The 24164-nt window shown below is 42.4% G+C and overlaps 1 protein-coding gene across 1 annotated transcript; it reads right to left on the reverse strand.

Annotated features, from left to right (window-relative positions):
• Window positions 1-6957: 6957 nt before the first annotated feature.
• LOC131227364 (large ribosomal subunit protein eL24) lies at window positions 6958-23935 on the reverse strand. The gene is made up of 6 exons (XM_058223150.1): window positions 23826-23935; window positions 11189-11240; window positions 9843-9918; window positions 9658-9759; window positions 8141-8289; window positions 6958-7273 (listed from the first exon to the last, which is right to left on the reverse strand). The coding sequence occupies exons 2-6, from the start codon at window positions 11197-11199 to the stop codon at window positions 7123-7125; spliced, it is 489 nt and encodes a 162-aa protein (XP_058079133.1). The 5' UTR covers window positions 11200-11240; window positions 23826-23935; the 3' UTR covers window positions 6958-7122.
• Between the last annotated feature and the right edge of the window lie 229 nt (window positions 23936-24164).

Raw genomic sequence — 24164 nt, forward strand, 5'->3', positions numbered from 1 at the left:
TACTCATACGCCGTATACAAAAGAGACTCCAATGGATCTAGTGGGTTCTAGGGTCTTTCACCCAAGGGACACAATTGCCCTACTTGCTGGCTTTAGGGTCTTTCACCCAAGGGACATGATTGCCCTACTTGCTTACGTTACATCCAACATAATAAAATTGATGCTCAATGAATGGTAGACATACATGTAAGATGAATAATCATTACACAATAAAAGAATATCAACGATATAATTCTAATTAATAATTCTAAATTTAAAATTTATTGAAACTCTAAAAATTCAAATACTTAAATAAAATATTATTTTAGTATTATTTAATTTAGAAATTTTTATGAAATAATGTACAAGAAATTTTAGTTTCAATTCTAAAATTTTGAAAAATTTCTTAAGCTTAAGTTCATTTAAATTTAATTTTATTAATTCTTTAAAATTTTAGAATTTAAAATTTGAATTTTTATATTTATAGAGACAAAAATATTATACTGATTTCTATAATACAACATTAATAATGTAATTAAATTATTATTTAATAATTTAAGTTAATCTAAAAATTTATCTGATTATTTTAAATATAAATTCAGGATTTTATTATTATTTATCTATTTATTTATTTATTTATTTATTTTGTAGATACCGCTAGAGAATGTTGGAATACCATGTATATCCTAAAATCATAATTTATTTATTTATCTAATTATATATGGATATAAGCTAATTATTTCATTCTGAATTCTAATTTTCATAATTTACAAAATAATTATATGGACCTTATATTTAGATTATTTTTTAAAATTAGACTTTAAATTAGTATGAATTAAAAGCTTAATTTAACATCGGGTTAAGATTTTGATTTAAAAAATTTAAATAATCATCTAAATTAAATCATATAAATCCCTAAATGCTTAAAATTTAGACTTATAACGATTTAATTTGACAAGAGGGATTCTAAAACTTCTAAATTAGAATACACACTTAGTAAAATTATTTTTATCTATTTATTATATATATATATATTCTTAAATTTAGAAATAATTTAGTTAGTATTTATTCTAAACCAACTAATTTAGATTAATTACTCTAACTCAGATTTATGGTATAAATCTTAACACTTGATTTTAAAAATAAAAGATATTATGATCTAATCTACAAGTTAACTAGATTCAGTAATTACTAAAATTCAGAAAAGCAGATATCATGTATAAATGAATTTGAAAATATTTATTAAAGTCATTATAAATAAATTTCAGAAAATATATAAAATCAAAAAGTTCATAAGTGGAGGAGAATCACCCACATAATAATCAACTGCAATAATATTCCAATTAAAAATTTGGGAATAAATTTCCTAATAAATATTTGAAAATGATAACTTCAGGATAAGATCGCCTACCTTAAAAGTCTGATGATCCGCCTCCGCTCTAATCTCTCTCTCTCTCTCGATTTACAGAGCTCTCTCTTTCCCTCTCTCTCTTGATCTACCCGGTTCTCTCTCTCCCTTTATGATACCATTCAAACTTTGTTTATGTCTTTCCTTTCTTTTTAATGGATGTGAGGAATGAGGCGAAAGAGTGGGGGATGTGGGCAGTTTTTTTTCGTGGGAGGGTTCGGCGGCCATTACCGTACAAAAAGAAATGAAAGTGGAGAAAGTGGTTTAGTTGTGTGGAAGATTTTATTTTTATTTTTTTATTTTATTTTTATTTTTTTAAGATATGGTGGGTCTCACTAACAATAATAAAAATATACTCCGTCCACCATCTCGGTCAGGCCAAGAGAAGATATAAGGCCAAAAATGAGGCTGATCCAAAACTCAGGTGGGTCACACGCAAACGGACGGTGGGGTTAGTTTCCACAAAAAAAAAGGGTTGTTACAACTAGTCTTCTACTCACATTCATCTTCAACAGCAAGGGAGAGACAGATATAAAGAGAGATAGAGAGAGAGTTGGGGGCTCAAGTGTATGTTGGGCGGGTTTTTTTGGCGCTAAACGAAAAGCCAAAGATACAGGGATATTTTGTAAAATAAAGGGATATTTACATCCCGGGTCGGGTCGGTTCGGACCCTTTCGGTCCGAATTTTCGGATTAGTTCTATCCGGATATACCATTATTCGAACCTGATCCGAAAAACGATCGGATAGGAATTGAGCAAGGCAATGTAGAAATTTAGCGAGGCAACCGAGAAATTGAGCAAGGGAAACATGAATTTGAGCGAGGCAAGCTTGAAATTGGGTAAGGCTAACATGAATTGGAATGAACTTTAAATGTAATTGACCTAGCCTAACAATTTGCTCTTTAGTTAATTTGACCGAGCAGTTAATGAAATTAACCAAGTTTTACAAGAAATTCTCTTCGGTGAATTTGACCGAGCAATTAATGAAATTGACCAAGTGGTTCATAAAATTTTCCGTTACATTACATGAATCCGTGGAAGTTCCTCATCATATTTTTATGATATCTCCATTAAATTTATGAATTGCTCCATCACAATTCCTACGTTGCCTCGCTCAATTCCTAGCTTCCCTCGCTCCATTTATACGTTGCCTCGCTGAATTTCTAGCTTCCTTCGCTCAATTCCTAGGTCTTCTCTCAATCTATTCCTAGGTCGCCTCGCTAAATTCCTAAGTCTTCTCTCAATCTATTCCTAAGTTGCCTCGCTCAATTCATAGGTTGCCTCGCTGAATATTTACGTTGCCCCGTTCAATTGCTAGGTTCTCTAACTTAATTTATATATTGCCTTGCTCAATTTATAGTTTCCTTCGCTCAATTCCTAGGTTGTCTCGCTCAATTCATAGGTTGTCTCGCTAAATTTCTACATTGTCTCGCTCAATTGTTAAGTTGCCTCGCTCAATTCCTAGGTTTCTTCGCTGAATTTCTAGCTTACCTCGCTCAATTCCTAGGTTGCCTCGCTCAATTTCTAGCTTCCCTTGCTCAATTCTTAGGTTTCCTCGCTCAATTCCTATGTTTCCTCGCTCAATTTTTAGGTTGCCTCGCTGAATTTCTAGCTTCCCTCGCTCAATTCCTAGACTGTGTCGCTCAATTCATAGGTTTCTTCGCTGAATTTCTAGCTTCCCTCGCTCAATTTCTAGCTTCCCTCGCTCAATTCGTAGGTTGCCTCATTGAATTTCTACGTTGCCTCGCTCAATTCCTAGGTTGCCTCGCTTAAGTCCTAGGTTCCTTCGCTCAATTTATATATTGCCTCACTGAATTTCTAGCTTCCCTCGCACCATTTGTAGCTTCCCTCGCTCAAATCATAGGTTCCCTCGCTCAAATTCTAGCTTCCCTCCTTCAATTTCTAACTTCCCTCGCTCAATTCCTAGGTTGCCTCGCTCAAATCCTAGGTTTTTTTGCTGAATTTCTACCTTGTCTCGCTCAATTTCTAGCTTCCCTCGCTCAATTCCTAGGATTCCTAGTTGAATTTCAACGTAGCCTCGCTCAATTTCTAGGTTCCCTCGCTCAATTTCTAGCCTCTCTTGCTCAAATCCTAGGTTGTCTCGCTGAATTTCTAGGTTCCCTCGCTTAATTTCTACCTTCCCTCGCTCAATTCATAGGATTCCTCGCTAAATTTCTACGTTGCTTCGCTCATTTTCTAGGTTTCCTCGTTCAATTCCTACGTTGCCTCGCTCCAATCTTAGGTTGCCTCGCTCAATTTGTAGCTTCCCTCGCTCAAATCCTATGTTGCCTCGCTGAATTTCTAGGTTCCCTCGCTCAAATTCTAGCTTCCCTCGCTCAATTTCTAATTCTCTCGCTCAATTCCTAGGTTGCCTAGCTCAAATCGTAGGTTCCCTCGCTTAATTTCTAGGTTCCCTTTCTCATTTTCTACGTTGTCTCGCTCAATTTCTAGGTTGCCTTACTCAAATCATAGGTTCCCTCACTCAATTTCTAGGTTCCCTCACTCATTTTCTACGTTGCCTCGCTCAATTTCATATTTGTCTTACTCAAATTCTAGTTTGACTGCGAAGTGAATGAAATGTATTTTCGACCATCGACCTGATGGAATCTTAGAAAATAACTAGGTTGGTTGGCTAAAGTAGCTTCTCCTACCCCAAAATCATATGTGATACGCCAAGTAACTAATTTTAGTTTCGAAGATATTCTTGTTAAATGAATAAAGAAAGAAATGAAAAAAAAAAAAAAGAGAGAGAAATTTTTATATATATATATACACACACATACATATTTATATAAAAATATATTAGAGAAAAATGTAGGTAGAATAAAGCCCTCCATGTAAAAAATAAAAAGTGAAAAAAGTATTTAGCTACAGTTATACTACGGTTATAATCCGTAGCTATAGGCCCAGTCCTGCCCACCCCAATACATTGTTTCTTCCTTCTTTTTTTTTTTCCTTTTTCCAATGTAATTCCCCACTGATTTTTGTGGGTCCCATTATGAGGTATGTGTTATATCTAAACCGTCCATCTATTTGGAGAACTTGTATTAAGGCTTGAGATGAAAAATAAGACAAATCTAGCTATCAAATGGACCACACTGTAAAAGGCAGTGGGTAATTGAACATCTACCATTGAAACCCTTTTAGAGGTTACAGAAGTTTTGGATCATTATGAAATTTGTTTTTCCGCTTCATCCAGGCCTTTGTGACCTTATGAATAGATTGGATGGAAAATAAATGTTATCGTGGGCCCTACAAAATTTTTAACGGTGAAAATCAATTTCCCCACAAGGTCCAATTGATCTTTGGATATGATTTTTTTTGGATAATGCTCCGAAATGATCTCGAAATATGGATGAACGTTGTGGATATAATAAATACATAACTGTGGGGCCCATGTAACGTTGACCTCTTTTGAACCGTTCCTACAACTCTCCGCTGGAGGAGCGTCAGCGCTCGTCTTCGCAGTGAAAAGGAGGGGTAGTTTCGTCCTCAAAGTCGCTGTCCGCACGTGCTAGTCTAAGTCGGTAACTTCAGTTTGTATTCCTTCATAAAAACCGCTGGATAAAGGGTTTTGTCTACAGTGGTCATTTTCTCGGATGATTTACGTCTCCTACTCCATCATACCATTAAGGGCATTAATGGAATTTTGTAGCGTGGATGGGGGTTAGTTCAGTCATTTTGAAGGAAGGGACGAGGGAGAAGATAAGGGGGCGAGATCCTGGCCGTTAAGTAGTGCGGTCCCCACTAGTGTGTCTCCAGCTTGGAACGGGCAGGAGCTTTGAGTGGCCACCTAGATGTATGGGTCATATCCACACCGTTCATCTATTTTTTTCGTGTCATTTTAGAGTATAAGCCCAAGAATGAGGTAGATACAAGGCTCAAGTGGACTACACAATGGGGATTAAACTCTTACCGTTGAAAACTTCTTGGGGGCCACAGAAGTATCGTATGTAGCTGATATTTGTGTTTTCTGTTCATCCAGGTCTACGTAACTTTATAAATAGGTTGGATGGTAAATAAACATCACGGTGGGCCCTAGAAAAGTTTCAACGGTGAGAATCAGTATCACCGCTGCTTCCGGTGGTGTGGTCCATTCGAGTCTTGGATCTGCCTAATTTTTGGAATTATAGGAAAAAATGGATGGACGGTGTGGATAAGACCCATACATCACGGTAGCCACTCAAAGATCCTGCCCGTTACCAGCTCGAGCCCGGCGGGGTAGGACGCAATCCGCGTCCCTGCCCATGAATGAAGCGAGCAGTCTCATCAAGTTGTATGGGTCCTGAAAATTGGACGGTTAAAAGATATTGGCCCATATTCTATGTTCATCCAACGGCGTGGCCAGCGATGTGGATGGGACACTGATGGTAGGGCCCACCTCGATGTACGAATTGTATATCCATGCCGTCCATCTGTTTTCCAGCTTATTTTAGTATACGTTCCAAAAAATGAAGCAGATGCAAATTTAAGGTGGACCACACCACAGAAAACAGTGATTATGGAACACCCACCATTCAAAACTTCCTAGGGCCTACCGTAATCTCTATTGACCATCCAACCTTTTGATAAGGTCACAAAGGCCTACATGAAATGAAAAAACGAATATTATCTTGATTCAAAACTCTTGCGGCCCATCTGCTTCATTTTTTGGAACATAACCTGAAATAAGCTGACAGCACATCGGCTCCATCAAACGCCACCTAATGCGCATCGCACAAGCCAGTACGGACATGTCAGGCACAAGAAGTACGCTCGCATACGTACATGGTCGTTTTACAGGAAGGATAAATCAGGACTATTAACCGTTGGATCTGGGATCATGTTCGGTGATCCCGACCGTCTACTCGATGACCTCTCTGTATATGGATAGAACCCCTTCGATCATTCAACTGTTTTGCTCTGAATATGGACCATCATTAACCACTGACTTGTGGGCCACCGATTGAAAGCTCAGGATCTTCATAGTCAGGCCAACATATTCGATGTAATCGAACATGGCCCCACGAATATCTTCAAGCGAACCTCGTATCATAATCACGTCTCTTGCTTATATTTGGCCCTTGATTGGACGAATAAGATGGCCATTTTGGCTGGTGACCCATCCATTGGATATTGATGGGCTCCAATCACCACACATTCTGATTTACTGGGTAAGATACCAAGGACAAATGAATTGATTCCTCCTTCCTGATTTCCTAATCTCAAGAATGTTTGATAAATGTTACCGTTTTGGGAAGCGATCGTTCATTTTGTGGACCCAATGTAGATGCATTAGCAACAAATCTCCGTCACCCAACGCCTTGCATACACAAATCGGCGCACATGCACATGGTCCACCCACAAGATCGCAAACAACAAATTTCCATCAGCTAACGCCTTGCATACACAGATAGGGGCACATGCGTGGGTGCACAGCAAAACCCAGGTCAGTGCCGTGCCCAGGCCATTTCAAACTTCCCCTTATTTCTCCGTGAATGTGTTGCCCCCACATAATAAGCCCCACAAACAGCCTGATTTTTGGGTTCTTGGCTCCATGGCACGTCCACCTTACATCTTCGAGGAGGAGATAGGCAATCCAGAAGTCAAGAAGATTAAGAATATTTTAGTGACTTTTTTTAAGCAAAAGAAGCTCCAAAGGGAAACCTACAAAGCACCTCAAAAACAAAATTTCCTAAAACAAATAAAAATGAAAAAAAAGAAAAGAAAAGCTGCTACATGGAAACAGGAAGCATTCATCGCTTGCCGCCGCCGCCGCCAATCTTGGGGCCCTTGGCTGCTTTGGGCATGCTACCCTTGGTTTGGGTCTTCTGGGACTTAGCCGTCATCTCTGCCTTCTTCGCTTTCTTTTCATCCTTTGTCTTCTTCACCCTTTCTTTGACCTCACTGTTATAAAAATCCCACTCATTAGCAAGCAACAGAGACTTTCCATTTGCTTGGCATTTTATATACACGAGCTGTGTAAAGAAGTAGATGTCAGGGGGTGAATGGGAGGTTCAAGAATTTCTACGGTACACTCAGGTTTTCAGTTTGCAAGTGGGGCCCAATTGTTCTCCATGATGCAAGCTATTGATATGATTTTGGGGGAATGGCCATCCAAAATGGGGGCCATCACATCAATGGTTTTGGATCACCGAACCATGTAGCCCCAACTGTAGAAACTCAAAAACCTGATCATACTCTGCAAACTCTCAGGCAGAGAGTTGTATAGAAACTCCTTAGGATGATTGTATGGTTTGAGGAAAAATACAAATGGTCTCAAAGAAATGGGAGTCATTAACGAAGTCCATTAAAGGCAGAACCAAAATTTTCTATATTCTGGTTTCCACTCATTTTTATATTTTTATTGCCGCCTTCCAAACAACTCGAACGATCCCTTTATAAACTCCCACAAGAATACATTCCAATCTTGATTCCATTTCCCTAACCCATCTCTGCCAGTCATTCTTCACCTTAACTCCATCAGAAGACCAGTCAATATGGAGATTTTCATGCATATTGCAGAGAGACCTTACTTCATATGAGCTGAAGATGAAGCTGATTCTTTTTCTTTTTTTCTCCGTTTTTTTTTTTTTTCTTGCAGAGGCAATTCCTATAGCGTTTTATGCCATTTGCATCAGAATTCCTATAGCATTTTATGCTGTGTGAATCAGAAAAGATGCCAAAGGGATCTTCAGCCATGTTTGCAGTAGAGGTTTTCAAAGTGTCTTATAAGTCAGCAATCGGGAATTTGGTATTAATAGAGATTATTACCGGAGAGCTGCTTCTCTAGCAGCATCACGGACTTCGGCCTTCTCCATTCTCTTCTTCTGAATGACTTCCAGAGTAGCACCTACAATCGACCTGGAATATGGTTTCTTGGTGGCACGACGCCTCTTCCTCACAGCCTCAGCATGAATGTCCTAAAAACATAAGAAGAGGAAAGAACATATCAATGAAGATAACATCATCTTCCATAACAGAGATTCCACAAACTGCTATAACAATTAACAGAAGCGATCGTTAAGTTCTCAAAATCAAGACCATCGATTTGCCTATCAAAATCATAAGAAGCCAAAAAACTGTTTAATAGAGCTGGTGGAAATTTGAGTCATGAACCCAAAAAAAAAAAATTGTAGGCACAAAAATTTATACTAGTTGTTAAGAATATTTGGAGTTCAGTTAGTACCTATGTTACCTGGATCCTTCGATGAACTGGAGTACGGAGTACCCAAGTTGGATGCCTGTATCCTTGGGTAAGTGCAAGAATAAGAATCCCACTTTCCCAGGACCAGAAATCCTTTTTTTCCAGAGTGGGGATTTTGAACTCTAGCCTTATTAGTTATTTAGAACTTGTGGCAAATAGTGCCAACTGGGCACCAAATTCAGCCTATGATGTTGTGAGGATGTGTTTTAACACGAGTATACATATGAGTAGTGACCGATCCTTGACATGACCATATCCAGAGAAATCGAATTCTCAGGATCTGTCATAACTGATCCCTGCCAAACCCGATACCCATACTGGTACTCAGGTCGCATAGGATAGAGTACTGCTTTTATGAAGATCAGTTAACAATATTCAATGCATGTCATTGTCAAGAGAAGACTTCTTTTTTTCTTTGAGCAAGTGTATTCAGTGAACAATTGTTCAATGAAGGCAGCTAAGTTAAATATTTGCAAACACAGAGTAAGCTGCTCGAAGTTGCTTTGATAAATTGAAGCACATGTTTTCATTTGGGTCCATCCCTGTAAGGAATTTGAAGCAGCTGCTACTGGAATCATTGTTTTAAATTGCAGTTTCGGAGTGTGGATCACCAGGAGACTGAAGTTGGTATATGACTTGCCCTAATTTATTCATTTCAGACTTGTTCTGATTCAGTCTGATTTCAAGTTATGACTCTCCCAATGACTAGTTTCATTCTCCACCAATGCCCAAATCAGCTTGATTTCAACAATATGTCAAACCATAATTCAAATCCGGCAATTGCAGGGTATTTACTTTCTACCAGGAGGCTGGCCATTCATGGAGAATCTTTTGTGGTCTCAGCCTAGTCTTGGTAAGATGGAAACATAATTTGGAAGGTTTTTTGCCAACAAGCGGCGACTTGAGGTTCTTTCAAAAAAAAAAAAACAAGGCACCGGTGACTTAAGGTGCCAGTAGAGTTGTTAGAGATTAGAATGTAGTACTGTCACCTCCTATTGTGATCGCTGAGGCTAAAGACTGGAAGAATTAGTAAACGCGCTTTGCATTAGGATCCTAAACTTAAAATTCTGCCAAGCAAAATTACCTTCTTGTGTTGCTTCCTGTACATAGCCGTCCAGGTAAGCTTGGAAGGCTTCAACCGGTTGTGGAAATAGCGCTTGCATTTTGAGTTAGAGAAGAGGAACACCTGTGAGAACGAAGAGTAAAGGGAGTTCAGGATTAAAACAAGAAAAATTCAGTTCTGAATTCATAGTCTTTTAGGATGTTTACCTGGGAATCAGCTCGCACAAATCTGATGCCCTTTCCTGGGTATATCTTAGCACCGCTGAAACGGCACAGTTCCGTCCTGAAAATTTCATAACATCAATGTTAGTATAATCTTATGCTACCATTGCAGGTGGAGCCAAAAGCATGAAAGGACCAACAAAAACCAGGGGTTGTAATAAGACCCATTCAAAATTCAGGTTCTTTTGTATAGGCTAAATGCAAGTTTAATTTCAAGTTAAACGGACTCGGAAAGTGGCAAAACTCGTGCAATGATAGGGGTCCTGAAATTCCAGTTTACAACAAGCTGGGCAGAAATTTTTCTTAAAAAGAAGCCAGTTTTACATGCAGCTTTAATGCATGTCCTCTGGGCTCTGGCAGGCAAAGCAAGCAGTAGATTCCAGCACAGAACTTCAGGCCTCCATTCCCCTTGATGCAGATCACTTTTCACTTATACCATTGGACATTTTTCATCCTTTCTGTAATGAAGTTTAATTTAATTTTTAAAAACTAAGAAAAAAAGGTAGGAGAAATGGGTTGTTTGTGCTGGAGTTTGCTTCAGGCTTCTGAAGATTCATAGTTTACAAGTACAATAACTGTTTCCCCAGGGAGCAGTTTAGGTGTTATCCGGGTAACATGTTAGTAGGTGTTTCCTTCACCGTGGGGTCCACCTTGATGTATGTATTGTATATCCACTCCACCCATCAGTTTTTCCAGCTCACTTTAGGACATGATCCCAAAAATGAAGTAGTTAGAAATCTTTAGTGGATCACACCACAGGAAACAGAGATCATTGAATACCCACCATTAAAAACTTCCTAGGGCCCACCGTAACATTTATTTGTCATCCAACCTGTTGATTAGATCACACAGACCTGGATGAAGGGAAAACACAAATATCAACTTGATCTAAAACTTTGGCGACCCCAAGAAGTTTTCAATGTTGGGATTCAATCCCTAATGTGTAGTCGACTTGAGATTTGGATCTGCTTTTTGGGGCAGAGTGCTTTCGCCGTTGGTGTTCTTTCCGATCTCTACGCATTTCACCGCTCCACCAGAAACCTAGAATGAGCTGGAAAAACAGATGGACGGCGTGGATCTACAACACATACATCAAAGTGGGCCCCACAGTCAGGGAAACCCACTTATGTATTACCTGGGTAACACCCAAGCCGCTCCCGTTTCTCCATCACAATATTAAAATGCAAGTTGCCATTGTAACAAATGAACATATAAAAATTAGTTTATATGGGTTTCCCAATCCACACACGTAAAGCAAAGAAAAAAAAAACGTAGCTGCCTCCTGCAAGTTTATAACTACACATATACATGTAGAAAATAGGGTCACGTACTTGAGAACCATAGCTAACTCAGTGCTGCAATAAAGGGCTTTGCTGCTTCAACCTAAATGAGCAAAAAAGCAATCAAAATACAAAAATATGGCAGGCAACAACAGTTATATCGAGACCACTAAAAAAGCCCTCCTATGTATAGAAGAGTTAGGAATTTAATAGGATGAATCTGTGCCATTCCAAGACAAGAAAATCCTTATGAGAGGATAGCCAATATAATTAGTCATTCATGTCAAGAGGGGCCAAAGAAGTTAGAGGTGCAATTCACATCCCGATCCAAGCGTGCACATATTGCAAGAAGAAGATTGGACCCCAAAATCCATAGGTCAATTGTTTGGTCCAAATTGCCATATCATATGAACTCACAGTCCATGTCATCTGGCCCAACAAACTAAACCATATGATCAGGCTACTTGGCCACGAATGTGACAGTTTTCTTTGCTCATGATTCTTTGTTTCTAAAATTTTCTTTGCTTACTTGGTGAGCAAATTAACCTCAGTTATTAAACTTGGTACTTAGAGCAAATTAGCCTTAGTTATTAAGCTTGGTACGTAGAGCAAGTTAGCCTCAGTTATTAATCTGGGGTCCATAGCTTAGGCAAGCTTGAAAACTAGATAGAACAATACAAAGGGGTGAATTTTAGAGATTTTATTATTATTATGGAATTGAAAACTATTTTGAGTTTTCTCTAAAATGTATTTTGTAGAGATTAAAAAAGAATCTAGAGACGGAAAGTATCTCTCTAGAATGGTGTGATGTTATCCACGAGATCTATCCTTCAACTTCCCACCTCTATCTTGCATGCTATGCCATTAGTTGAATGGCAAAAACAAAAAAAAAAAAAAAAACTGATTCTAGACCAAGGGAAGAGTGTTGGGGCATTACAGGCAGCAAAAATACTTTTTATTGAAGCTGCAAAGCGGATCCCCAATTATTTTGGCACGTTGAGATTAGGCAACCGAGAACATAAACATCATGGAGCCTCAGTACTTGTGCAAAAAAAAAAAAAAAAACTGGTGACATGGAATAGCTTATCATATATCCCAAATACCTACAATTCACAGAAAGTTTGTGTATGCGTGCGCATGCATGTCAGGTTGATCATAAAGTACTCAGAAACAAAAACAAGACCTCAAAATATATGTACGCATGCATGTCAGGTTGATCATAAAGTGCTCAGAACCAAAAACAAAACCTCTCTATATATATATGGACACACACGAAAGATTAGACATAGCAGCTTTTTGGCATACAAAGTATGTGACATGGAAGCACTATGCAGCACAAAATACAAAGCATCAATCCATTCATGAGATCCAACAGATAACGGGGATACCATGAAGCTTATGTACCCAGACTGTCATTAGTTGAATGGCAAAAAACTTCTGTCTAGAACAAGGGAAGAGTGTCAGAGCATTACAGGCAGCAAAAATACTTTTAATTGAAGCTGCAAAGCGGATCCCCAATTATTTTGGCACGTTGAGATTAAGCAACCGAGAGCATAAACACCACGGAGCTTCAGTACTTGTGCAAAAACAAAAAAATCTGTTGACGTGGAATAGTTTATCAAATCCCAAATACCTACCATTTCACGGAAAGCTTCTGTGTATGTATGAGCACGTGCAAGCATTCATGTCAGGTTGATCACAAAGTAACTCAAAAACCAAAAAAAAAACCTCAATATATATATATATATATATATATATATATATATATATATATATATATATGTGTGTGTGTGTGTGTGTGTGTGTGTGTGTGTGAAAGATTGAACATAGCAACTTTTTTTACATCCAAAGTACTACGCAGCACAAAATACAAAGCATCAGGCCATTCATGAGGTCGAACAGATATGCCATGAGGCTTATGTGCCCAGATTCCAAATGTGGAATTGGGGCGCCTTCAACAAAACCTTGTAAGAAAAAATTCTAACACAATACAATAATCTTCAAAAAGGAAAGGATAAAAAAAAAAAAAAAGAATTAACAAATGTCAGTGAATTATATGATCCTCAACTAGAGGATATTCAGTGTACCTAGGGACTCTTGCATTCTGTTTGACAAGAGGGGCACATGTTTCAGACTTTCAGTGGTCGAGACCATTGTTTTGTTGGGATCCACCTTTGGTGGACCATGCACCACAAAATCTCCTCAACAGGACAATCCCAGAAAAATAACGTCCACGTTGAACTGAAAAGAGGCTGAAGATTAGTGGCTAGTGTCACGCCCCAAACTCGGAAATCAGGCTCACAAAATTCCCGATCGCCGAATCCGGCGCCGACAGCCTCCGTAGAACCCCATTCTCGGCTCCCAGCGCCCATTCGCCAGGTTCCGATCCTAGGATGCTACGAGGAGGATTTTTAACATCAATTTAATTCGTAATAAGTATAACCAAAGGCATAACCCACAACAACAACCAAAAACTCCATCACATTTCCACTATGATCAAAAACTTTATAAGTACAATGAGCATAAAGGGAAATACAATGCGAATGCATGGATCACACTATCCAGTCATGCAGTAGTCCTGCGCGTATCGTGCGCTCATGTAGGGCAACACCCCCTATCAGGGAGCCCCTAAACAATCTGCCCGAAGGCATATGCCATGATCAGTCACTTCTCATATCAAGCATACATATGATGCGTATGATCATGAGTTATGGAGCTATACTACACATGTTATAAAGTAATGCATTATCCTTACAACGCAGATAGCCTAGACGGCCTACACACAACGAGTATAGGCCTATCAATGGGCCCTAGGGAGAGTCGTAATGTGGACGTTTAACCAACATTTAAACGTACAATGTGGACGTCAAACCAACATTGCTCCCAAGGCACGACTGTTATAAACATCATTACATAAACTATGTTGGGATTGCACATTGCAATGGACCTTAGGTATATCCCATTGGGCCTTCAATACATCAAATGGGCCGTATCCCATGGGCCTTACATTCATCAAATGGGCCACATTAATGAATCCCACCAACGGGCCCTATGTACATTGCAATGGGCCATAGCCCATGGGCCTTAAGATACATCACAATGGGCCTAATCACATGGGCCTTATGTGTATCAAATGGGCCTCGCCAATTGGGCCCCACATGTACATCAAATGGGCCTCAACCCATAGGCCCCAACACATTTTAATGGGCCTTAAACCATGGGCCCCTAATACATCAAATGGGCCTTAAACCATGGGCCCCTAATACATCAAATGGGCCTCAACCCATGGGCCTTACATATATATCAAAGTGGGCCTCAACCATGGGCCACAAGTAAACTGAGATGGGCCTCCCACCACCAGAAAATTATATATAATATAATATAATATATATATATAGTATATACAATATTATATATATATATATATATATCTATACACACACGTACACACCCACACACGCACGCACACGAACACACCCACCGTCCCTGGACGGTGGGGATAGAACACCAACAACACAGTGGGCTCCACCGTCCGCCTGGACGGTGGAAGTGAAATATATAAATCACTGTGGGCTCCATGTGAGGCCCACCATAATGTTTATACTCCATCCGATCCGTTGACAAGGTCCTACGGACCTAAATGAATAGGGAGAACAAATCTCAGCTGGATCCAAAACTTCTGTGGCCCAGAAAAGGAGTTCCAAGGGCAGACGTTTATTTCCACTGTTTCATATGGTGTGGGCCACCTGAGCTTTAGATCATGCTAATTTTTGGATTGGGCCCACTTCAGAGACTGACCCACCCAATGAACGGCGTGGATGACAGATATACATCATGGTGGGGCCCACGGCAAGGGCCGTGGGTTGCAGCTCGCCCGCCCGCCCGTCGCACGCAGCAGCAGGCGCTGCCTGCGGTACTGACAACGGCAGCAGCAACCCTATTTTTTTTTAAAACATGATTTCTTACGGTTTTTCGGGTGTGCGGCTCGCATCGTGCAAATCCACTCCAGCCATTGGTCTCTACAGACTATGACAAGTCCATCGAGCCCAATATTGGACATGCCCTGGCGCGTAAGAAATTTTAAGTAAATTTGAAAGGTGAAAATCACCGTTTTTAATGCTATGGCCCACCAGATACTCGGATCAACCTCATTTCTCGGCTCAACGCCTAAAATAGTCTGAGGAAAAGGTTGGACGGCTTGGATTAATGACCTTCATCAAGGTGGGGCCTGAACAAGTGGTCCACCCAAAAAGCTTGTGAATCAAGCTAATATTTTTGTTTCCCTTACACGTCCTCCCTGGATGCTGGACAATGTTGCATAGCACTTTAAGGTGGGCCCTGTTCAGGTGGGCCACCAAATGATGGATGGTGGTCACAACATATATGAAAAGTGGGCCCCCACCTACAAATGGCTTGGGATCAAATACATGCTTAATGGTGGGGTCCATTCAAGTGGGCCATACAACCATGTTATGATCACACATTAAAAAAAAAATGAAAATAGAAAGGGAGAGAGAGATATAGAGATTGGGACCCGCGTGATGGAGGGACCCCGGCACTATGGGCCATCCCTTCAATGATCTACAACATAAATCAAGTGGGCCATTATATGTGGGCCCCTTTAAATCGAAATCCAACGGTGGAGATCCATTCTCCACTAAAATAGACGGTCTAGGTGACCCTAGGTATGCAAGGAAAATAAACATCATGATGGGGTCCATGGAGAATGGCCCCATCATGAAATGATCATGATGATCCAAGTAGGCCATCGGCCACATCTTAGGGTCCAAAGTGAGATCCAAACCATTGATCGGTTGGCCTCACTTGGCCCATCTTAAAAACATCAAAAACTACCCTATCAAAGCACCCACCGCTTGATCTTCTTGCTCCCTTGGCTTCCTTAGCTCCTTGTGCTTCTCTTTGATGGAGGAAGATGAGAAATGGATGGCTAGGATGGGAGATCTAGGGATGGAAAGGTGGGCCACACTTGTAGCTTGGAAGAGTTGGAGAGCTCATACGTATGGAACTTTTTTTTTTGCTTGGGAGGGTTTAAAAATGAGAGAGAGGCTTGTAAAGGGAGAGAGAGAGAGGGAGTGATGGGTGATGGAGTGATAGATGTGGTGGTGATGGGTGTAAGAGCCTCTTTTTGACTTTTGTGGCAAAAGTTGTAAGAGAAGGTATGGGCTTGTAAGATCTTTTTGACTTTTGAGGCTTGCTTGGGAATGGGTGAAAGGTGATGTGTACTTGACATGATGGGATTGATGGGTTGATTGATTGATGTGACATATTGTAGAGATTCTCTCGGGATTCGCACGCGCGGCATTTTTCTCGCACCGAACGCTGGCCCACATCTCCCAACCAGGGTATCACCTCGGCGCGCGAGTCGCGGCATCGGAACCGCGGCGACGACGCGGTCGCTAAGGTACAAGTCCTGGGTTGAGTCGACTCGGGTTGACGGCATGAGAATCAGGGTCGCGCGCAAATACCGGTTAAGGGTCGAAGGTTGCCGAAATTCGACCGGAAAGACCGCGGAAGCCTAAGGAACGGTACGGTCTAGGATACGGGGCTTACAGCTCTCCCCTCCTAATAGAAATTTCGTCCTCGAAATTTACATAATCATCGCAACTAAGCAGAACTTATAAGGAAGAAAAAACATACTCATCATCATACAACATCAGAGATAACATACAACATACAGCGCAATCAATCATCAAAAAGATGGGGATAACGCTCTCGAATCTCAGCCTCGCGCTCCCAAGAAGCCTCCTCAACAGAATAGTGACCCCAGTGAACCTTCACCAACGGAATGACTTTAGTCCGGAGGACCTGCTCCTTCTGATCAAGGATACGGACTGGCTGCTCGATGTAAGAAGCGTTCTCACGAACCTCTAACGGCTGCCAATCGATAACAGGAACGATATCTGACCCACACTTCCTCAACATGGAGACATGAAAAACTTTGTGGACGCCAGACAACTGAGATGGCAAGGCAAGCCGATAGGCCACGGCGCCAACGAGCCCAGTGATCTCAAAAGGTCCTATAAATCTCGAGGCAAGCTTGACCTTTGCTCCAAATCGCACTACACCCTTCATGGGCGAGACCTTGAGATACACATGGTCCCCTACATCAAACTCCAAGGGACGACACCGACGATCAGCAAAACTCTTCTGCCGGCTCTGAGCTGTGCGCATCCTCTGCCTGATGATATCAATAGCCTCTGACGTCTCCTGCACAAGCTCGGGACCTAGGAGACGACGCTCTCCAACCTCGGTCCAACAACTCGGTGATCTGCGTGGTCTGCCATATAGTGCCTCGAAAGGAGCCATGCCGATGGTCGCCTGATAGCTGTTGTTGTATGCGAACACAGCCAATCGCAGATGTTAATCTCAGCTACCCCCGAAATCAATCGCGCAGGCCCGAAGCATATCCTCAAGGATCTGGTTGACCCTCTCGGTCTGGCCATCGGTCTGCAGATGGTATGCGGTGCTGAGCTACAAATCAGTCCTCATCGCTCTCTGGAAGCTTCCCCAAAACTGAAACGTGAACCTCAGGTCTCGGTGAGAAACGATCGAGACTGGAACGCCATGCAGTCTCACAATATCCTCGATAAATACTCTCGCAAGCCGGTCCAAAGGCCATGTCGCACGAATAGCAATAAAATGTGCCGACTTCGTCAGACGATCCACAACAACCCAGATAGCGTCATGACCGCGCTGAGTCATCGGCAAGCCCATAATGAAATCTGTCGACACGTGCTCCCACTTCCACATCGGGACACTCAACGGCTGCAATAGACCAGGGAGTCTCTGATGATCGGCCTTGACACGCCGGCACGTGTCACACTCGGCCACAAAGCGGGCTCTGGCGCTTCATCCTCACCCAAAAATATCGCCTCATGTCACGGTACATCTTCGTCGAGCTAGGGTGGATAGAAAACTGCAATCGATGTACCTCGGTTATAAGATCTCTGCGCAACTCAGGAATATCCGGGACACATAATCGGCCTCTGAAGAGAAGTCCACCATCTGAACCAATCTGCCAATCTGACTGACTCTCAGATGCCGCCTCAGCCTTATAACTCTGTAACGACTCATCAGGCTGCTAAGCCTCGATCACCCTTGTGACAAGAGAGGGTTGAATCGATAAGCTCGATAACTACACAATAGAAGACTACAAGCCAAACTCACAAGTCGTACTCTGTTACATCCTCGAGCATCCGCCACTCCTGAATCATCATATGCGCCACCAAGCCTCGTGGCTGACGGCTGAGGGCATCTGCTACCACATTTGCCTTACCCGGGTGGTACTGGAGATCGAAATCATAGTCCTTCAGGAGCTCCATCCAGCGCCTCTATCTCATGTTCAACTCAGACCGCGAGAAGAGGTACTTCAAGCTCTTGTGGTCAGAAAAGAGCTCGAACCTAACCCCATAGAGATAGTGTCTCCACACTTTCAGTGCGAAGACAACTGCAGCTAACTCTAAATCATACGTGGGGTAGTTCAGCTCATGGACCTTGAGCTGGTGAGACGCGAAGGCCACTAGTCTCCCGTGCTGCATCAGGACAGCACCCAAACCAATATGCGAGGCATCAGTAAATATAATAAAACCATCACTCCCAGAGGGAAGAGTGAGGACAGGAGTGGACGTGAGGCGGTCCTTTAACTCCGTAAATGCTCGCTCGCAGGCGTCACTCCAAATAAACTCTGCACCCTTCCGGGTCAACTTGGTCAACGGGGCTGTAATACGAGAGAAGCCCTCAATGAAACGCCGGTAGTAGCCCTCTAAACCAAGGAAACTGCGGATCTCGGACGCAGTCATGGGCTGTCCCCACTAACGCACTGCCTCAACTTTCGAGGGGTCCACTGCGACACCCTTCCTCGTCACCACGTGACCAAGGAACTTCACCTCCTCCTGCCAAAACTCGCACTTTTTCAGTTTCGCATACAACTAGTGTGCGAGGAGGGTCTGCAACGTAACCTCCAAATGCTGCTCGTGCTCCTCATGGGTCCTCGAATAAATTAGAATGTCGTCGATGAAGACTACAATAAACTTATCGAGATAAGGGCGGAAGACCTTGTTCATTAACTGCATGAAGACCGCGAGTGCATTGGTTAGTCCGAAGGACATGACCTGAAACTTAAAATGACCATAACGCGTCCTGAATGCTGTCTTCGGAATGTCCTCCTCTCGGACCCGAATCTGATGATAACCGAAACGCAAGTCGATCTTCGAGAAGAACTGTGCACCCTGCAGCTGATCGAACAAATCATCAATCCTCGGGAGCGGATACTTGTTCTTGATCGTGACCTTGTTGAGCTCGCGGTAATCAACGCAAAGCCTCAACGAGCCATCCTTCTTCTTTATGAAGAGTACCGGTGCTCCCCATGGCGAACTGCTCGGATGGATAAAGCCTAACTCGCGTAACTCGTCCAACTGCTTCTGCAATTCCTGCAACTCCAACGGTGCCATACAATACGGGTCCTTCAAAATAGGCACAGTACCGGGCACGAGATCAATCTGAAACTCGGTGAGTTGGCGAGGCGGTAATCCCGAAATCTCCTGAAACACATCGAAAAAATCGCAAACCACAGGCAACTGGTCGATGCTCACCGCTATGGGCTCCTCTATGGCACATAACATCAAACAATACAACGGCTCTCCACTGGGCTCAGCAATGAACTAGAACTGCGGCAAGCCAGGTATACAAAACGTGACTGTCCTCGCGGAACAATCCAATATAGCGTGGTACTCGGCAAGCCAATCCATGCCTAGGATGACGTCAAACTCGGACATAGGCAAAGCAAACAGGTCGGCAGGCAAAAAGATATCCCCAACCAGAACGGGGCAAGACGAGCAAAATCGGCCCAACACTGCAGTCTTCCCCAAGAGAGTCGATACTGTCAACCCCTCATGAGCAGACTTCAATGGCAAACCAGTCAATCGGCAAAAACTCTCAGCCACAAAAGAATGCGATGCACCAGAATCAAGCAACACACGTGCAATGCATGCAAATACTGGAAGTATACCCTCAACGACTCCTCCAGATGACTGAGGATCCTGCTGGGCCGCATATATATAAAGGTAAAAATCACCGTTTTTAATGCTAGGCCCATTCGCGGCCCGGTTTCCGAGTTTGGGGCGTGACAAAAGGTGATGTGTACTTGACATGATGGGATTGATAGGTTGATTGATTGATGTGTACTTCTGATACCATCAATCCCATCAAGTCAAGTACACATCACCTTCTGTCACGCCTGGTTTCCGAGTTTGGGGCGTGACAGAAGTTGGGATCCGATGCCGCAACTCGCATGCCGAGGTGATACCCTGGTTGGGAGATGTGGGCCAACGTTTGGTGTGAGGAAAACGCCGCGCGTGCGAATCCCGAGGGAATCTCTACAATATGTCACATCAATCAATCAACCCATCAATCCCATCATGTCAAGTACACATCACCTTTCACTCATTCCCAAGCAAGCCTCAAAAGTCAAAAAGATCTTACAAGCTCATACCGTCTCTTACAACTTTTGCCACAAAAGTCAAAAAGGGGCTCTTACACCCATCACCACCACATCCATCATTCCATCACCCATCACTCCCTCTCTCTCTCTCTCCCTTTACAAGCCTCTCTCTCATTTTCAAACCCTCCCAAGCAAAAAAAAAAGTTCCATACGTATGAGCTCTCCAACTCTTCCAAGCTACAAGTGTGGCCCACCTTTCCATCCCTAGATCTCCCATCTTAGCCATCCATTTCTCATCTTCCTCCATCAAAGAGAAGCACAAGGAACTAAGGAAGCCAAGGGAGCAAGAAGATCAAGTGGTGGGTGCTTTGATAGGGTAGTTTTTGATGTTTTTAAGATGGGCCAAGTGAGGCCAACCGATCAATGGTTTGGATCTCACTTTGGACCCTAAGATGTGGCCGATGGCCCACTTGGATCATCATGATTATTCTATGATGGGGCCATTCTCCATGAACCCCATCATGATGTTTATTTTCCTTGCATACCTAGGGTCATCTAGACCATCTATTTTAGTGGAGAATGGATCTCCACCATTGGATTTCGATTTAAAGGGGCCCACTTGATTTATGTTGTAGATCATTGAAAGGAGGGCCCATATGCCGAGGTCCCTCCATCACGCGGGTCCCACTCTCTATATCTCTCTCCCTTTCTATTTTCATTTTTTTTATGTGTGATCATAACATGGTTGTATGGCCCACTTGAATGGACCCCACCATTAAGCATGTATTTGATCCCAAGCCATTTGTAGGTGGGGGCCCACTTTTCATATATGTTGTGACCACCATCCATCATTTGGTGGCCCACCTGAACAGGGCCCACCTTAAAGTGCTATGCAACATTGTCCAGCGTCCAAGGACGCTGGACGTGTAAGGGAAACAAAAATATTAGCTTGATTCACAAGCTTTTTGGGTGGACCACTTGTTCAGGCCCCACCTTGATGAAGGTCATTAATCCAAGCCGTCCAACCTTTTCCTCAAACTATTTTAGGCGTTGAGCCGAGAAATGAGGTTGATCCGAGTATCTGGTGGGCCATAGCATTAAAAACGGTGATTTTCACCTTTCAAATTTACTTAAAATTTCTTACGCGCCAAGAAATGTCCAATATTGGGCTCGATGGACTTGTCATAGTCTGTAGAGACCAATGGCTGGAGTGGATTTGCACGATGCGGGCCGCACACCCGAAAAACCGTAAGAAATCATGTTTTTAAAAAAATAATAATAAATAGGCTGCTGCCGTTGTCAATACCGCAGGCAACGCCTGCTGCTGTGTGCGACGGGCAGGCGGGCGAGCTGCAACCCACGGCCCTTGCCGTGGGCCCCACCATGATGTATATTTGTCATCCACGCCGTTCATTGGGTGGGTCAGTCTCTGAAGTGGGCCCAATCCAAAAATCAACATGATCTAAAGCTCAGGTGACCCACACCATATGAAACAGTGGAAATAAACGTCTGCCCTTGGAACTCCTTTTCTAGGCCACAGAAGTTTTGGATCCAGCTGAGATTTGTTCTCCTTATTCATTTGGGTCCGTAGGACCTTGTCAACGAATCGGATGGAGTATAAACATTATGGTGGGCCCCACATGGAGCCCACAGTGATTTATATATTTCACTTCCACCGTCCAGACGGACGATGGAGCTCACTGTGTTGTTGGTGTTCTATCCCCACCGTCCAGGGACGGTGGGTGTGTTCGTGTGCGTGCGTGTGTGTGTGTGTACGTGTGTGTATAGATATATATATATATAATATTGTATGTACTATATATATATATATATATATATATATATATATATTATATTATATTATATATAATTTTCTGGTGGTGGGAGGCTCATCTCATTTTACTTGTGGCCCATGGTTGAGGCCCACTTTGATATATATGTAAGGCCCATGGGTTGAGGCCCATTTGATGTATTAGGGGGGAAATGTGATGAAGTTTTTGGTTGTTGTTGTGGGTTATGCCTTTGGTTATGCTTATTACGAATTAAACTGATGTTAAAAATCCTCCTCGTAGCATCCCAGGATCGGAACCTGGCGAATGGGCGCTGGGAGCCGAGAATGGGGTTCTACGGAGGCTGTCGGCGCCGGATTCGGCGATCGGGAATTTTGTGAGCCTGATTTCCGAGTTTGGAGCGTGACAGCTAGAATCTTTCAAGCTGGGGGGTTTTGGACCATGGTCCACTCATGGTGTTGGCCCAAGCAAACAACTGGTCTAGTTACTAAACCATAGGCCCCACCTATAAAACCTGAAAAACTGCATATCATTGGTTCAAGGATCATATAATCCCTCAAATGTGTCACAATCCTGCAAAGACCACTCTTGCACATTATTAATGAGTCAACAATGCCGAATACCTATCTAATCATCCTACTAAAACACCCAAAATTGGATAATTACGGGATCCAGACAGCAATCCAAATGCCACATTAGCATTCCAAATATAAGCAGCACTGCTGTAATTACACAAAAACAAGATGTCGGCATCATAAATAGATTACCCAACTAACTCGATGCCAATAAAGAACATGCATATCCCTCAAAACCTCAGTTATTCACAGGGTACCATATGATGCTTGATCGTTTTGTTAAACCAATAAATGGTACGGGCGGGTCCCACCTTCTGGTAACCTAAACCAATGCTACTGTGGGCCATCATGCGACATTCCGATATCACGGGGCATTAAATGGTTGTGATTTAATCAATGGAGCTCGCGGGCGGACAAGATCACCTAAATCTAGGGCATTTTTTGTGAACGGACTATATGAATCATCAAAGGCAGGCCCTGGACGCTCAATATCAACTAAGATCTGCGACATACATTCAACATGTAAAATCCTAATCCACTCGAATCTGTTCATAACAGTCAATGGCATTGTCTGATTTCTTTCAGAAGGATTGTTGCAATGACGAATCCAGACAGACAGAAATGAAATTTGTAACTTTAAAATAATAATAATAATAATCGATCGAAGAAGAAAAGAATCAGTTGATATCAAAGATCTGCACATGAAAAAAACGCAAATGAGAAACCAGGACACGATCAAAACACGAGAGAACGAAGATGTCGTCGATTTCTCGCGGTTGATTACAAGATTTCAGGCCAGAAAGAGTCATTGGACCATGTACAGTAAAGCAAGGAGATGAGGTTGCGATCATGAGAGAACGTACCGAGAAACGAAACCCTAGCGCTCGAGAGAGAGACTCGTCTCTCTGAGAGAGAGGGGCGCTGTAAATAAAGAGAAAAAACTTCTAGGGTTTTTTCCCCTCCTACGATCCTCGACCCGGAAATATGGATGGTACACTCGGGTTTTTCATTTTATCCGAATGTGGGGCCATGGTTCTATAATCCAGACCGTTTATAAGATGATACTCCCGCGCATGGAGACGCGGATTTCCTGCCAAAGGAGTTCCTGTGCAAGGATGCTAGGTGGGGCCCACAAAGATATTTGTGAGAAATCCACCCTGTTCATCCGTTTTGAGTGCTCATTTTAAGAAATGCGACGAAAA

Source organism: Magnolia sinica, chromosome 15 (assembly GCF_029962835.1).
Source record: "Magnolia sinica isolate HGM2019 chromosome 15, MsV1, whole genome shotgun sequence".
In the NCBI taxonomy this organism is placed as follows: domain Eukaryota; kingdom Viridiplantae; phylum Streptophyta; class Magnoliopsida; order Magnoliales; family Magnoliaceae; genus Magnolia; species Magnolia sinica.

What these genes read in the sequence shown, in the direction of transcription:
- LOC131227364 (XM_058223150.1), bottom strand. An exon ending in TTGTGCGAGCTGATTCCCAG is followed by an intron (nt 9,760 to 9,842) that starts GTAAACATCCTA and finishes TCGTTCTCACAG; the next exon opens with GTGTTCCTCTTCTCTAACTC. An exon ending in ACAGGAAGCAACACAAGAAG is followed by an intron (nt 8,290 to 9,657) that starts GTAATTTTGCTT and finishes TTATGTTTTTAG; the next exon opens with GACATTCATGCTGAGGCTGT.